Source organism: Phyllostomus hastatus, unplaced genomic scaffold (genome assembly GCF_019186645.2).
Source record: "Phyllostomus hastatus isolate PE091 unplaced genomic scaffold, TTU_PhHast_1.1 phas_contig_30, whole genome shotgun sequence".
In the NCBI taxonomy this organism is placed as follows: domain Eukaryota; kingdom Metazoa; phylum Chordata; class Mammalia; order Chiroptera; family Phyllostomidae; genus Phyllostomus; species Phyllostomus hastatus.
Genome location: NW_025333841.1, coordinates 5,961,526 through 5,975,381, shown reverse-complemented (window position 1 = coordinate 5,975,381; position 13,856 = coordinate 5,961,526). Strand labels below are relative to the sequence as shown.

The window sequence follows — 13,856 nt, the reverse complement described above, 5'->3', positions numbered from 1 at the left end:
AATAAATAACGTGGATACAAAGCATTTGACCTAAAAATATTTATTACAAAGCTTGTTTTCAATGGGAGTGAAGAGGTCACTGATTTTGCCTGTGTGTGTGTGTGTGTGTGTGTGTGTGTGTGTGTGTGTGTAAGATATCTATATGTAGCGTTTCATTTGGTGTTGGCCAAGACAGGGACACTCCTGTGAACTGGCTACAACCTGAACTGATGATGATTCTGGGCTCTTGGCAGTCAGGCCAAAGAGCTTTCCTCTGGCTTCTGAGCATCTCTCCCCAAAGGGGATGCATATTCCCTAAGCAGGTTTGTGAGACGGGTCTCGCGTGAAAAGCTGCAGGCCAGAATGTAAGCCAGATAATTAAACTGCAAGTTCAGATGAAGGAATTCAAATTAATCACAGAGCCTAATTCAAATTTGCTATTAAGCCAAGGTGGCTTTGTTTGCTGGGGGGACACCGACGCATCAGAGTACTTGTCCTGAGGCTCAACCCTGAGCATCTAGAGCAAGGCAAAGCTTCTGACACCGAAGCTGCCATGACTGGCTGGGCTTGAAACAATCCCAGTTATTGGTTGAGTTCTGGACAGAAGGTTTCATGTATGTTCACTGGTTTTTCTTGCAGCGTGTGCTGGAGACACGAAATGGCACTTTGATTTCAGAAAGAAAAGCCCAGGCAGACTCTCGTTCAGGCCACTGGACTCATGTGAACCAAACTGGTATCATTTCTACCTCAAATCTCTGCTTCTGCCATTCTGTGAAAAACATCTTTCTCCTCCAACTACTGTTACATAAAACCCTGAACTGGGAGAGCAGAGTCCTACACTTACAGATGCAATCAGTTTCCTTTGCTGCCCTTACTAATAAACTCAACTAAGGTTGACTGCGGGGTTAAGACGTAACAAACACACACACAGTGCTACTTACTCTTCTATTTCTTTTCTTGGGTTCTTTACTCTCATATGGCCGTTCCGAGTTCCTAAAAATGTGAACCCATACCTGTCAAAAACAATAAAAAAGACCTTTGTATGTCTCTAAAGAATGACTAATTTCCCATGCACTGGGGTTACTTGCGATCTTTTATTCTTTTCTTCTCTTTCATATGAACTCAATCTACAATTGCATTTCACTTTACTGGCTGAGATGATAACACAGAGCAAGTCAATGCCCAGTCACAGACTGTAATCAAGAAAGAGGCAATTTGTAATTTCAGTTCTGTAACGAACACACTGGGTGACCTTTTAGCTACTTAATTATCTGGGGCCTCCTGGGTAAAATGGAACTGTTGTTCCCAAACGGTATCAAAATTGCTGGGAGCACTTCAGAAATGATGCGTTGTACAAAAAGTGGCCATTGTTACGATTTGCAAAATATAACGTGAACATTTAGACTTCTGGCTAGAATACATAAATAGTACTGTAAGTTATAGCTATGCATTACTATTTTCTTTTTGCTCTTAATTGTTAGGGTTTGGGAATTTTCCATAAACTTACAGATAAAGGAGTCTGACTTTTTATTAAAGAATAAGAATAGTTACAAGATAAGGTTACTGAAGCAAACAGAGGGAAAAAAAAAAAACCGACAAACTCCTGTCCTGTAATTTCACTTTTTCAGGACAAGTACAGGAAGTGCCTTTTTTCACTCTTCAAAAATGCTAATGTATTCTTCTACAATTTCCCTCAGGGTTTTTAAAACAACTTTATTGAGCTATAACTGATATACGAAGAACTGCACATATTTAATGTGTGAGATTTGATGCCTTTGGACACACGCAAACACCTGTGATACTACCACCACAATTAAGGTAAGAGACATATCTGCTACCTCTCAAAGTTTCTTTTTGTCCCTTTTTTGTTGTTGTTTGTGGTAAAAACATTTCCTATGAGATCTTTCTCCTAACAAATTCTGAAGTGCTAAAATACTGTATTGTTAACTATAGGTACAGCTTTGTACAGCACTGCACAGCAGATCTGTAGAACTTACTCATCTACAATAGTGTAAGTGCTTACTTTGTAGCTCCTTTCACCAAAGCTATTTCATCTGGTGAAGAGGACATATAAATTAATTCAGCTGATTCTGTAGCTCCATCAACAACATCATTTGTTTTAATTTCTACAGTATGGCATAAACACAAGGCACGCAGAAAGAGCTCCTCTCGATTCTGTTAAACAGTAACAAAAAAAAATAACTATATTATTTTCACTTCGATCGCTTGGTAACTAGTCCGTGAACAGAGATATTAATGTAAGAGAAAGTTATAACCTCTGGCAAATTGAGTTAGCAGAAATTTATAAATTCTTAATACTCAATTGAGCTATATATTCTCTTAGTACCTAACAGCACTCCTGGTTCTCAGCTAACATACCCTAAGGGCTGTGTTAACTCATTCAGGTTAGTGTAACTCCAGCTAACACCAAAGCAGTGACTTCTTCATAGCCTAAAAGAGTTCATTCATTATCTAATTCACAATCTGGCAGTAGCTCAGGCACAGGGAACTCTGGTTCATTTAATGCCTAGATACTCCTGGGACTTGAATGACTTGAATGATTTGAACAGACACCATTTTTGGAGTAGCTCAGATTTTAAAGACAAAGCACAAAAATTACAATCACACAGACAGGGCAGTGAAAGTTTTACCCAAATGCAGTTTCCCATAATTCTCTCTACTTATAAATTCTACAATACCTGTTTACAAATTCCAGAGGTGTTAGTAAAACAAGAAAGGTGAAATGAGAGAACAAATGGTTATTCAAAAGTCTATGTCACAGGCCCAAATTCTTCATTTCTACTCTGCAGGGTTAACACAGGCATACATAGATTGATTTCTGAAGGTAAAATGGTAACGAAGAAAAATGCCACCTTATCTGCTTTGTCAAAGTATGCTAAGGGTCCATCAGTCTGAGAGAGTCCATCAGTATCCTGAGTTACACCTTTATACTTGTGCCCATCTATGCAGCATTCAATGAATTCCATGCTGTTTTCAGTGAGTGTTCCAGTTTTATCTGTAAATACATAGTCCACCTAAAAACAAGGACACAAACATACATTTTAACTCTGTTCAGTGTGATTAGTATGTAGCTGGGTATAAGGCAGAGCAAATTCCATACTCATAGAAAACACCTTTCTAAGACTTCTTGTCAAATGCCAGGAAGTTACAGAAACAATATTGTCAAATGAATGAGAAATGAGTATTTTTAAAGACAGCAAAACAGTATCACACGTCTGAGGTAGATCTACTCAAATATAGATGGTTAATAGAAAAAAAGAATGTGTCTGTCTATTTTATCAAAGAACCCTTCAATTTAATACTTACTCATTGTGATGTAAAGAAGTTACATAAGAACAGTCAATTTTCCAAGGGGAAAAGAAGAACATACTGACCACTTATCTGATGCGTGCACACGTGTGTGTACCCACCCACCCAAATATAAACATACATTTGACCGGAACCTAAACTAACTGGGATATGATAAAACTTTTCCTTAAAAAGTAAAATATTCTATCAATATGCTGGATTGATGTAAAATGTACTGTTTCATACAACATGTATAAGAGCTACAAAATATAGATGGGACAGGGGAGATGATAATATTAAGTTACTTGACCAAGAGACACAGTAAGTCAATAATGATCAAAAACATAATTGAAATTTATTTTCATGTACCATATATATTTTCAGATACATCTCAGAAAAGTTTCCAAACAAAAAAAGCAGAGTTTTATGATAGGTTGAAGTATAATATAAGCAAATTTTCATAAATAATGGGAAAAATAAGCTACAAAGTAAATTTTCCATGTGAAATAAGTCATTTTGAGCATTTCTATTTTATCTCAGTTTTTTATCTCTTCTATTTATAACATCTGGCTTTTGGAAACCCACAATTTTATTGTCCTTTTGGCAATTTATGCTTAAATAGTTAAAATTATGGGCTGACAGGAAAAAGCATAAGCCCAAGATTAAGGTTTCTATTATGTAAGGGAGAAAGAGAGGAACTCCAGAAGTAGTTGCTTTCTAATTATTTTTCAAAGCTTTTTACGTTAGCAGCACTGGTACAAATATAGAATTCCAATCTTCCTATTTTTTTTTTCCTCTTAGCCAGCCAAGTTTGAATTCTCTCTTTAAATTAATCCAAGTGGTATTATTCCTGTGTTGTTAGATTTCTTCCAGTTAAATGAAAAGTCTTTGGGGCTTTTTTTCTGATCAAAATTATTAACTTTCCTTTTGCCCTAAAGGTTACCCTTGCTTATCGTACCTCCTGTGCTAGGGTGAACATTAATGAACTCATTAGGAAACCTTTTATGAGTGTCAAAGGTGGTCATTTTAAAAATATAAAGTGTGACTGTTTGCAGATATAGAATAGGTTGCGTGGTATGGCTCTGCATACAGTAACTCTCAAAGGGATAGGCCAATAAACTATAACCTAATATAGTAATTATCAAACCGTAGTGTGCATCACACTTACTTGGAGGACTTATTGAAACTCAGATCGATGGGCTCTATCCCCCAGAGTTTCTAACTCAGTAGCTCTAGGACAGGGTCGGTTAATGTGAATTTCTAGCAATTCATCAAGTGATGTTAATGCTGCTAGCTTCAAGATCATACTAGAGAATCACTACTCTAACATACATCTTATACTCAGGAAAGGGGGAGGAGAGGATTGACTGTTAATAAAAAGTAGGTATTCTCATATTAAAGGAAGACAGACGGCTGAGGAGTGGTAGACTGCTGTTTGCCTCTGACTCTCAACAGCTTCTTCCTCTTTAATTGTGGGTTTGAACCACCGAAAAAGGCCCCTCTCTATCAACAGGCTCAAACCCATCACTTCATGGATGGAAAACCTAAAGTGAGATAGGTGTTCTAAGGTAGACTCTGAATTGAAGGCTGAACACATACAATTGCCTATTTCATAATTCAAAACTGGTCAACAATGTTTAACCTAAAGGAACACTTAGAATGGAGTGTGGCTCTAGCACCTGCTAACTTTGAGACCTTGGGGAAATTCTCTTCATTTCTCTGAACTATAAACATTAGCCTTAAGGAACTAAACCTGCTGCAAAAGGCTGTAAAGAATACAAATTAAAGCTTGACAATAAATATGTTGGTAAACTATGACGTGTTATACAGATGCTGACTGTCACTGTTACCGACTTAAGCAAAATTAAACATACTGGACTCATCTCTGCATCATCCCACCCTCCCTAATTTTTCTGAACTATTATGATCATATTGCTATAGTTAGGTACGATATGTGAATTTCTCCAACTAAATGGTGCAAAACTTGAGGGTTTCTTGTTTATTATATAAAAATAACCACCAATACCAAGAACATATCCTACATACACAGAAGTTCAATACGTATCACTGGATTGAATTGTTGGCATCAGAGTACATCCTCAGATGCACCATTAAGCATGGCTGCAAGACCGGGAGGGGATATGACAAAGGAGGCTATCCCCGCGGTGCTTTTTTCAAGACAGGTTGACACCATTTGGTAGTTGAAAAGACTGATGTCTGATTATAAAAGGCCCCAATCCTTTTCCAACTGAACTGGGTGAGCAGTCTACTTCTTTTTGTTTCTGAAGTAACACCCTGCCCTAAACATATCTCCCTATTTTTAAAAATAGTAATGTGGGTCATTTTTAAAAGGGTTACGCCAAGTGTTTGCGATAGTGTTGATGAAAACTAATTGACGCTGCTTTTAGCAACATACAAAGCCCTCTATATCTTAAATTATGATTCATCAAAGAGAAAACTGATTATATTGCATTTTGTGTGTGATGTTCCACTGAAAGCTACATGATCTAAGAAACTATTTCAAGACTTCTTTGCCATTTTCACTTGGGGAGTTTCTACACGTGTAAGCGGATAATGATGGCAAGTTGCTTTTTTTTTTTTCCACTGCATAAATTGAGGTGGTGGTCTGGTTATATAAAGCAAATGACAATCACACCCAAAAAGCAGGTTTTGTTTGGAGGTGGATGAAATGAGGACGGTAGTTTCTTTTCAAGGATCAAATTTATCAGATCATCACCGAAAGATCCACTTTACCTTCTGCAGTGTGAATACAGTCTAAATGATAGGGATTACATTCCCATAGGTAACATGGAACCTGCTGAGGTGGAGATCTGAAAGGAACAGATTAAGAGTCTTATCTAGTGGAACCTGCCTGGATATCCTGCCTGTTTCTGGTGGGCATTAGGCACCGTATGTGGAATGATGGCTGTTTAATCTGCAGTAGCCCGAGCCTCACTAGCCATGTTCACCTTTGGGTAGGTTAATCCACATAGCCAAGCACTGAATTTGCTCAACTGAATCAGCTGTCAGGCACTGACCAGTGTGACTGAGTTCATCGGGCATCGTCCTGCAAATGGTTGCCGGTTCGATTCTCGGTCAGGGCACTTGCCTGGTTTGTGGGTTCGGTCCCCAGTCAGGGCACGTGCGAGAGGCAACTGATCAATGTTTCTCTTTCACATTGATCTTTCTCTCCCTCTCTTTCTCCCTCCCTTCCCCTTTCTCTAAAAACAAACTCGTTTTTAAAAAATGTCAGCTGTCAGGAAAAAGTTCCCCAGAGATGGTTTGCAATTTAATTTTTGTTTTTCCATGCAAAAATGCTGCTAATTAATGCCTTTTATAGGAACCAGAGTAGTTTTGCTCATATACCTCTGTCCCTGATGAAAATTTCCGGTTTGTAAAAGGCTAAGGTCAGTTGTTGCAGCTGAAATCACTTACAAAAGAATCTTCTGAGAACTGTATCTAAGGGGAAAGCATTCATTCATTTCTTGTTGTATCCTTAGTGATTTAGTATCATTGTGGGTTGCAGACTCCATGGTTCGGAATCCTGGAGTCCTGAAGTCAGGTTTCAACAAAATTATATCTGGAGAATTTTTTCACTCTTGTGACTGGAGCTGTCAAGAGGGTACTTCGGTTTATGTAAAGGCTGTGTAAAGAACAGAAATAGAGAGCGGGGGTGGAGGGGGACTAAATTCAGGAAGAGAGTTTTGAAATGTAGATGCAAATTGGCACCATTTAAAACAAGTGTGAGGCCCTGTTCCAGCCACACAGTTCCATTAACTGAATTTGCATCTCACAGTCACAGGAATGACATTTCCACATCCCTGACATTCTAAATATCATGAGAACCAAATGCAGCCAAAAACTTCCCTGAGCTTGTGAAGATCATTGCGTGGCACAGTAAATTGAGACAAAGGGGAAAAACTCTCTCAGTACTGGTAAGAAAAGCACCTAGGAAATTGTCACCTGAAGAACTACAGCTAGACTGCATTGCATGGGAAAATGAATCCACTCAGGTCAGAAACAAGGTCACAGCCTGGGCTACGTTGGTATGGGAAGCAAAAAGCATTTTGAGGAGTTCATGCCCTCACATTTTTCCTTCATTTAAATGTTTGAACTAGGATAAATAACCGCTTCTAGGTCCATATTCCATCTGACCAGAAATGTACTAAGAAAATGTCAATAGGACAATGCTGGTCAATCTAATTTATGGAACAAAAATGCATTTATAAAATTGCTTTATTTACTACCCCATATTCTATCCACAAATGGTTAGAGTTGGTGCTGAAGACTACATGTTTCCTGTTCCAAAAGCAATAACCCATAACCTGACAGCATCACCAGGTGAGTTTTAGAATTTCTTTAACATTCAAATTCAATACATAAATTGAAGTCTTTACCAAAAATGCCAGTAAAATGACTGATGGTATAGTTATGAAAACATCGCACACCTTCATTGCATGTCTGTATAAAGTTCTTCTCTCTGAATCACATTCCCAAATGTTAAATGCTTACATATATCAGTAATCCAGACTACGATAAAAAGATATTTTAACTATGTTAACTTATTTTAAGTGAAAATAAGTTCTAACCTGACCAAGTTCTTCATTAAGGTCTGATGTGTTAACCAGGGCTCCTTCATTAATTTCTTCATCATAAAAGTCTTTATCCCATGCAATGAAGAAGGAGCCCAAGAATTTCTGCATTTCTACTGTGACGTACATGGAGACAGGGATGATAAAGTTGAACAGAACCATAAACGAGAGGAAGTCGGTGAACATTTTCAAAACCTAAAACAAACAAATAGTTCATGCTAATTAGATGCACAGTTCTATTAAACAAGTGTAATATAAAAAACTAGGTAACTTTCTATCTTTCACTTCAATGCTGAAAGCACTGTTCATGCTATAAAGACAAAACTTCCTGAAGACAATAACTAGATCATTGGTCAAGATGATTATCACAGGATGTGAAAACACCCTCGATTGTCATTCTTCTTCCATAAGTGTACATTTTGACTCCATACTTTTTTACGTCCTTAAGTTGTCCTCTCCTCCTACCGCAAGACAGGAATGCAAGAGCAAAGTTTACATGTTGGCATTCATTACAGTCTTTGCATAATAAACCACAAACTTGTATTATATATTAACACGCCAGCTTCTTGCCCCAATTACTTAAAACTCAAAGGCATCATTATCTGAGCAGCATTTCAATAAAGGGTGGCATGGTCAGAAAGTGCTATAGTTAAAATTTTCAGCATAAAACAAATTACCTTCAAAGTTTCCCGCTCTTTCTGGGTCTTTTGGTTATACCAAGGTTCATCATTATGTGGCGTACTTTGCCAAACATACTTTAGAGTAGTGCATACTGCAGCTTTGGTCAGTAAGATAAATAAATACACAATCAAGAAGAGATTAATGGACCTGGAAAATAAGATATTATGGGTTGAAAAACCATCTAGTTACTTAAGATATCAACCAGGTGTAAATTGAACTATTCAGTTTTCTAAAGCTTCTCCTGTCTATGGTGTGTGACCACAGCACAAGCCTCTAAGTATGTATGAACCTTGGTTATCACTGGTGGAGTGTTAATCTCAAGTGGTAAAATGGAAAAGCCATGCCTGACCTGTATGTTGGTGACCGGTGCTCCCCAAAGTGCAACGGCTGACTAGCTTAACCCGCCTTTAGTAAGGATCCTATAAAACAATAGGACACACACGCGCGCACACAGCATTACCTACTCAACCCCAATAGGAGGAGTAGGTTGTCTCTGTTTCCCTGAATCCTCAAGATTTGGAGCACGGGGTGCAAAAGCAAATGTGAAATTCTCAAGCTCACTGTGGATTCTCTTAGTCTGCAAGTAGAGCTATGGGGAGGGTGTCACTGATGGGCTGGGTATCCATGCCAACAACAGTTAGGTCCAGGCCAGCGTCAACTGGCTTGAAGTGCTGCCGGGTTCCACTTCAACATTTGCCCAGAGACTATCATCTATGTTGTAGAAACTCCTTAAATATAACAACTAACATAACAACATCATCCAGAAGTAAATAGAATACATTTACATATCAACTAAGCTATGCCTTTTCGTAGCTATGTGAGCTTAGGCAAGTCACTTATCTCTGAGATGATTTCTTCATCTGTGAAGTGAATGGGCTAACAGGAATTACTTCATAGAGCTGCTTAGAGTATTAAACAAAATCAGAAATACAAATCATTGTGTACAGTTTCTGGTAACATTAAAAGTGCTCAAAATGGCAGCTGCTATTATAATTGACATTGTTTTTTCATTAGGGTTCTTATTGGAATTCTTGAGAAGGAACTACCCCAGTTCAAGAACAACTAAAGAAATTGTGGTGCACACTAACTTTTCAACAGCAGAACGTTTCTGACATTTCCCTTGGTAGTTCAAAGCCATTTTGGTTTCCATCCCTGTGTAAACAGCAACTCCTAAGGAATAACAGAATAAAATGAAAACTAAGTTACAACCAACTCCCCGCATCCCTGGATGTATGCATTTTTTTATCCTATAAAAGTAGGAATTTTAAACCCTCTTGTATTCAACAGTTGATATATCATTTATAGTATAATTTTAATTCTACATAATATGTCATCCTTCAAGTTGGTTTACTATCTTATAAATTATCAATATCAAAAAATAAGCTAAGGTTCAGTGGCAAATATCTATGTTCAATTTTTAACATGTACTCTTCAGGCACAGACTTCATAAAGTGTATTTCTGATAAGTATATCTTAAAAATTGTTCACCATATATCTTCTCGGTATTTTTCAGTGTAGCTCCTTTCAATAAGAGATTTTCAGGTCCCAAAGACCTAAATAAAAAATGAACAGAGCTAAATTAAAAAATGAACAACCCAATAAATAGCACCATCAACTTTGGGGACATATTTTCCCCATACATCCATGTCCTGGGTTCAGAATGTATTTGTCTACTTGTACCATATGCTTACTCCCCAGAACCAGCTGAAAGACCCTTCCCTATGAAGTTACTTGAAGATAGAGCACAGGGAAAAGCACTATACAGGAGTAGCCATTAACACACAGAGGTAAAGAGATATAAAAGGGTTATGAGCCATAGACAACAAGACCAGAACAGGACAAAGTAGCAGACAGCAAGACACAGGAAGAGGTGACAGACAAAAGACTGGGGAGGCAAATGTCGAGGTGGAATAGACACACTGACATATTTAGAGAGAGGAGAGTAAACCCGCCTTTGGGGGGGATCATTGGGCAACCAGGCGTTTCTTTTACTTCCTTTTGAGTATGGTATAAAGGCCAAGTGGAAAAGTTGAGGTACTGGATGATAAAAGAGGGGGGAAAAACACCTCTTTTTATATGAATTGCTTTGTTATAAATGATTAGCCTTTTGTTTTACTGAAGCCTATGTATTCTCCCAGCACTTTATCCACTGCCCATACCCACAATGACTCTCCCTTAAACCACTGAACAACCAAGGACAATACAGCGCCTAGAAGAGATTTGGGAATATCAAAGTGTCTGGAGCTCTGCAATTCTGGGAACCTCTGACATCACTTCTAATACCACCCTCTTCCAGGACACACACACTCCACAGAAGAGCCCCTACCAATGAAAGGGTTAGTTACTTAAGACCCTCTAGTGGGATACTGGCTAGTTACTCCAGATTTATTCACCTTCACATCTCTCTTTATAAAAAATGTATTTGGCCATTTTAAAGGGCTTAAAAGTGAAGCATCCCCCACCGCAGGACAGATGAAAGGAATAGCAAACTAACCTCGCAGTAGCCTCAGTGCTATTATTATAAACACTGATGCGCCCAACAAATCTGCAAATAGAAGACAACAGCAAATGAGTTTTCTATATCCAGGTAAAACCTATATATCACAAAAATGAAAACGGGTCAAAATATAAAGAATGCAAGAGAGATAAGGCTCGGAACTATGAATGCCCATTATATTTCTGGAAAAGTTATGAAATAATGGCAAGGAGTTTTACATTTTAACCCACTTCTTAAAATAATATTCTAAGAACACAAATATTCTAAATTGGTTCTCAGGATCTCCTTGGCATTGTATATGCATATAACGCCCCTCTCATTTATACTTTATATATTCATATGAAGAAAGTTTTCTGCTGCTAACACAGCTTTCAAACCCATTATTTAGTTCAGTAGTTCTTTCGCTTGAGCATGCATCAGAATCACTGGAGGTCTTATTTAACTATGGATTTCTGGGGCCCCTACCCAAGATTACGATTCAGGCAATAATTTGCATTCCCAGCTGGTTCCTAAGTGATGCTGATGCTGCTGGCCTGAACAAGCCTTTGAGAACCATGGCATTAGTTTTAGCCGGTGAACCACTGACTATTATCTTGGAAAATTCCAACTGTCTTGCAGCTGATGTCATTACTGAGCTTGATCCAATCACTTAATATGGGTAGACATATATAATCTGCATTGCTGAAAGAATGGGATAAAAAGGCCCAACTCCTCCTTAACAAGAGTGTTGTAGTTTACAATCTGTATTATATTTTGTCAGAAAAATGAAAATGACTACTGTATTCCAAAATATGAAGCTCTGCTAGTTCAGTCATCATATATTAATTGTGCAGGTACTGTGCGAGGTGCTAGAGATACACTAACGAGTAAGAAAGACATTACTTGCCCTAAGACAGACAAGCAGGCAATTTCAAAGTAAGTGATTACACCACCAGGGCAGTGAAAGTACAAGGCACTCTGAAGTCACATAGTAAGGGCACTCAATCTAGTTTAGAAAATTAGGAATAACCTTCCCTGACCTAAAAAAATTCTCCTTCATATTTAAGGTAACTAGGGCTTTAGGAGTTGCCCTGTAAGTATGCAAGAATGTGTATTTGTCTCTAATTCAGCCAGTCCGTTTTCTGTGATTCCATGGACCTTTGAATTCACCTCTCTTACCTCACTGTAAGTCTAGCTTTACTGTTTTATCTCCTTTGCAAACTGTGAGCTCCTTGTAGGCAGGGCACAGCTGTTTTGCTTTGTGGTCCTAGTTCCTAATATCAAGGTGGATACAGAAGAAGGGAGAGAGGGAAGAAGGAAGGGAGGATAGAAGGGAGGACACTGTTCTTGTAGTAAGACCACTATTGGTATTTTGTTTCTCCACTACTGAGCATTCATACAAGCTACATCCAACCATCTGACCCATTATGACCATCAGCATTCATCACCGAGATGGCTGGAATAGGTAATGGATGCCCCATCTGTAATGGTGTAATACAATGAAAGTAACTGGCACACCTGGGGAAAAACCTGTTGCTCGACCTGAGTTAATACCATGTTCTAATCAACCAAACTGACCAGCTTAAAAATCAAATTCCAAATTCCTGACAACCCAGTTACTGTTCATCAGCAAATCTACTCCAGAAAGCCTAAGTGTAGTAAAATAGAGGACATCACACCATTATACTACTCCCTTTACTTAACTGTTCACTGTGGACCCCCCGCCGCAAAAAAAAGCAAAGCTTATCTGAAACATGCAGTTCATCATCATCATCACATAAAAGGATAGAGTGTCTACTAATTCCATGGTTCCACACCCCCTTCTATCTTTGATGTAAGAAGACACACAAAGTGGTGCATTTGTTTTAGTTACCTCTGGTTAATGCATGAATTTGGTAGGCCAGTCTTACAGGATAATATCATTTTAACATTTGATGGATGGCCATGTTTACAAATAACAAAAGTAAAAGAAAAATCAAAAGTGAAAACAGATGCTTGAGCCCATACTGATTTATCTTGGGCTGGTAGTGAACAAGGCTGCTCTAATTCATTTCCCTGCCAGAAGGAAGGAATAGCTCATAAAAACACAAAGGAGAGGAGGCTGGTAAGTGGTGGGTGATTCTTTGCGATACTGGTGGCAAAGATAGGCAGAGCCAACAGACAGCACTAAAATGAAACCAGGTGATGTTTACTTGTAGAGGTCAGGTTGAGGCTGTTCGCATTCAATGGCTGCTCGGAGGGTTTTAATGGATTCAGGTGTCCGTAGTCCAACGCTATCACACACTGCATAATGCGTCTAGATGGAAGCAGAAGAAAAAGCAAACCCAAGAAAGTACTTCTTTTCATAATCATACACCCACCTGACTCCAGAGACACAGTATGTTTTAGGAAGAGGCCCTGGCAGAATAATACAAGTACTGAGGCACATTTCCAACTAACTAAAAGCCTCAAAATATATTACAAATAATGAGAAAGACAACCCTGCTGCAAGGGGATTCCAAAGATAATAATAAAAAAACTAAAAGCTTTTATTGGTACTGATAGCAGAGAGAATTCCATTTGCAGCATGTATGTAATTAACTGAAACCCCCCATAAAAATTTAATGCATTCATTTTTATTGAGACCTATTATTTTGCTCACCCTAGTGTATGGTGATATAAATATACACATATAAATTAAGCCCCTTTTGGTCATAAGACTGCTAACATCTTGCCAACAGAAAGAAAAAAATCATTAATAGTTTCATTACACAAATAGCATAATTAATGATATTGAAAACGCTCAAAGTGGCTACATTTCATATAAGGAGCAGGAATAT

General features: G+C 38.2%; 1 protein-coding gene across 2 annotated transcripts in view; it reads right to left on the bottom strand.

The window, feature by feature from the left end:
- Nucleotides 1-13,856, bottom strand: part of ATP11C (ATPase phospholipid transporting 11C) — a 184,949-nt gene that overhangs the window by 59,339 nt on the left and 111,754 nt on the right. For both annotated transcript variants that reach the window (XM_045839388.1, XM_045839387.1), the window contains exons 7-15: nucleotides 13,230-13,333; nucleotides 11,056-11,106; nucleotides 10,050-10,114; nucleotides 9,650-9,731; nucleotides 8,558-8,708; nucleotides 7,878-8,075; nucleotides 2,853-3,014; nucleotides 2,003-2,154; nucleotides 921-992 (exon numbers count right to left, since the gene is read on the bottom strand). In XM_045839388.1, coding sequence (XP_045695344.1) covers nucleotides 921-992; nucleotides 2,003-2,154; nucleotides 2,853-3,014; nucleotides 7,878-8,075; nucleotides 8,558-8,708; nucleotides 9,650-9,731; nucleotides 10,050-10,114; nucleotides 11,056-11,106; nucleotides 13,230-13,333 — 1,037 coding nt within the window. The remainder of the gene's footprint in view (nucleotides 1-920; nucleotides 993-2,002; nucleotides 2,155-2,852; nucleotides 3,015-7,877; nucleotides 8,076-8,557; nucleotides 8,709-9,649; nucleotides 9,732-10,049; nucleotides 10,115-11,055; nucleotides 11,107-13,229; nucleotides 13,334-13,856) is intronic.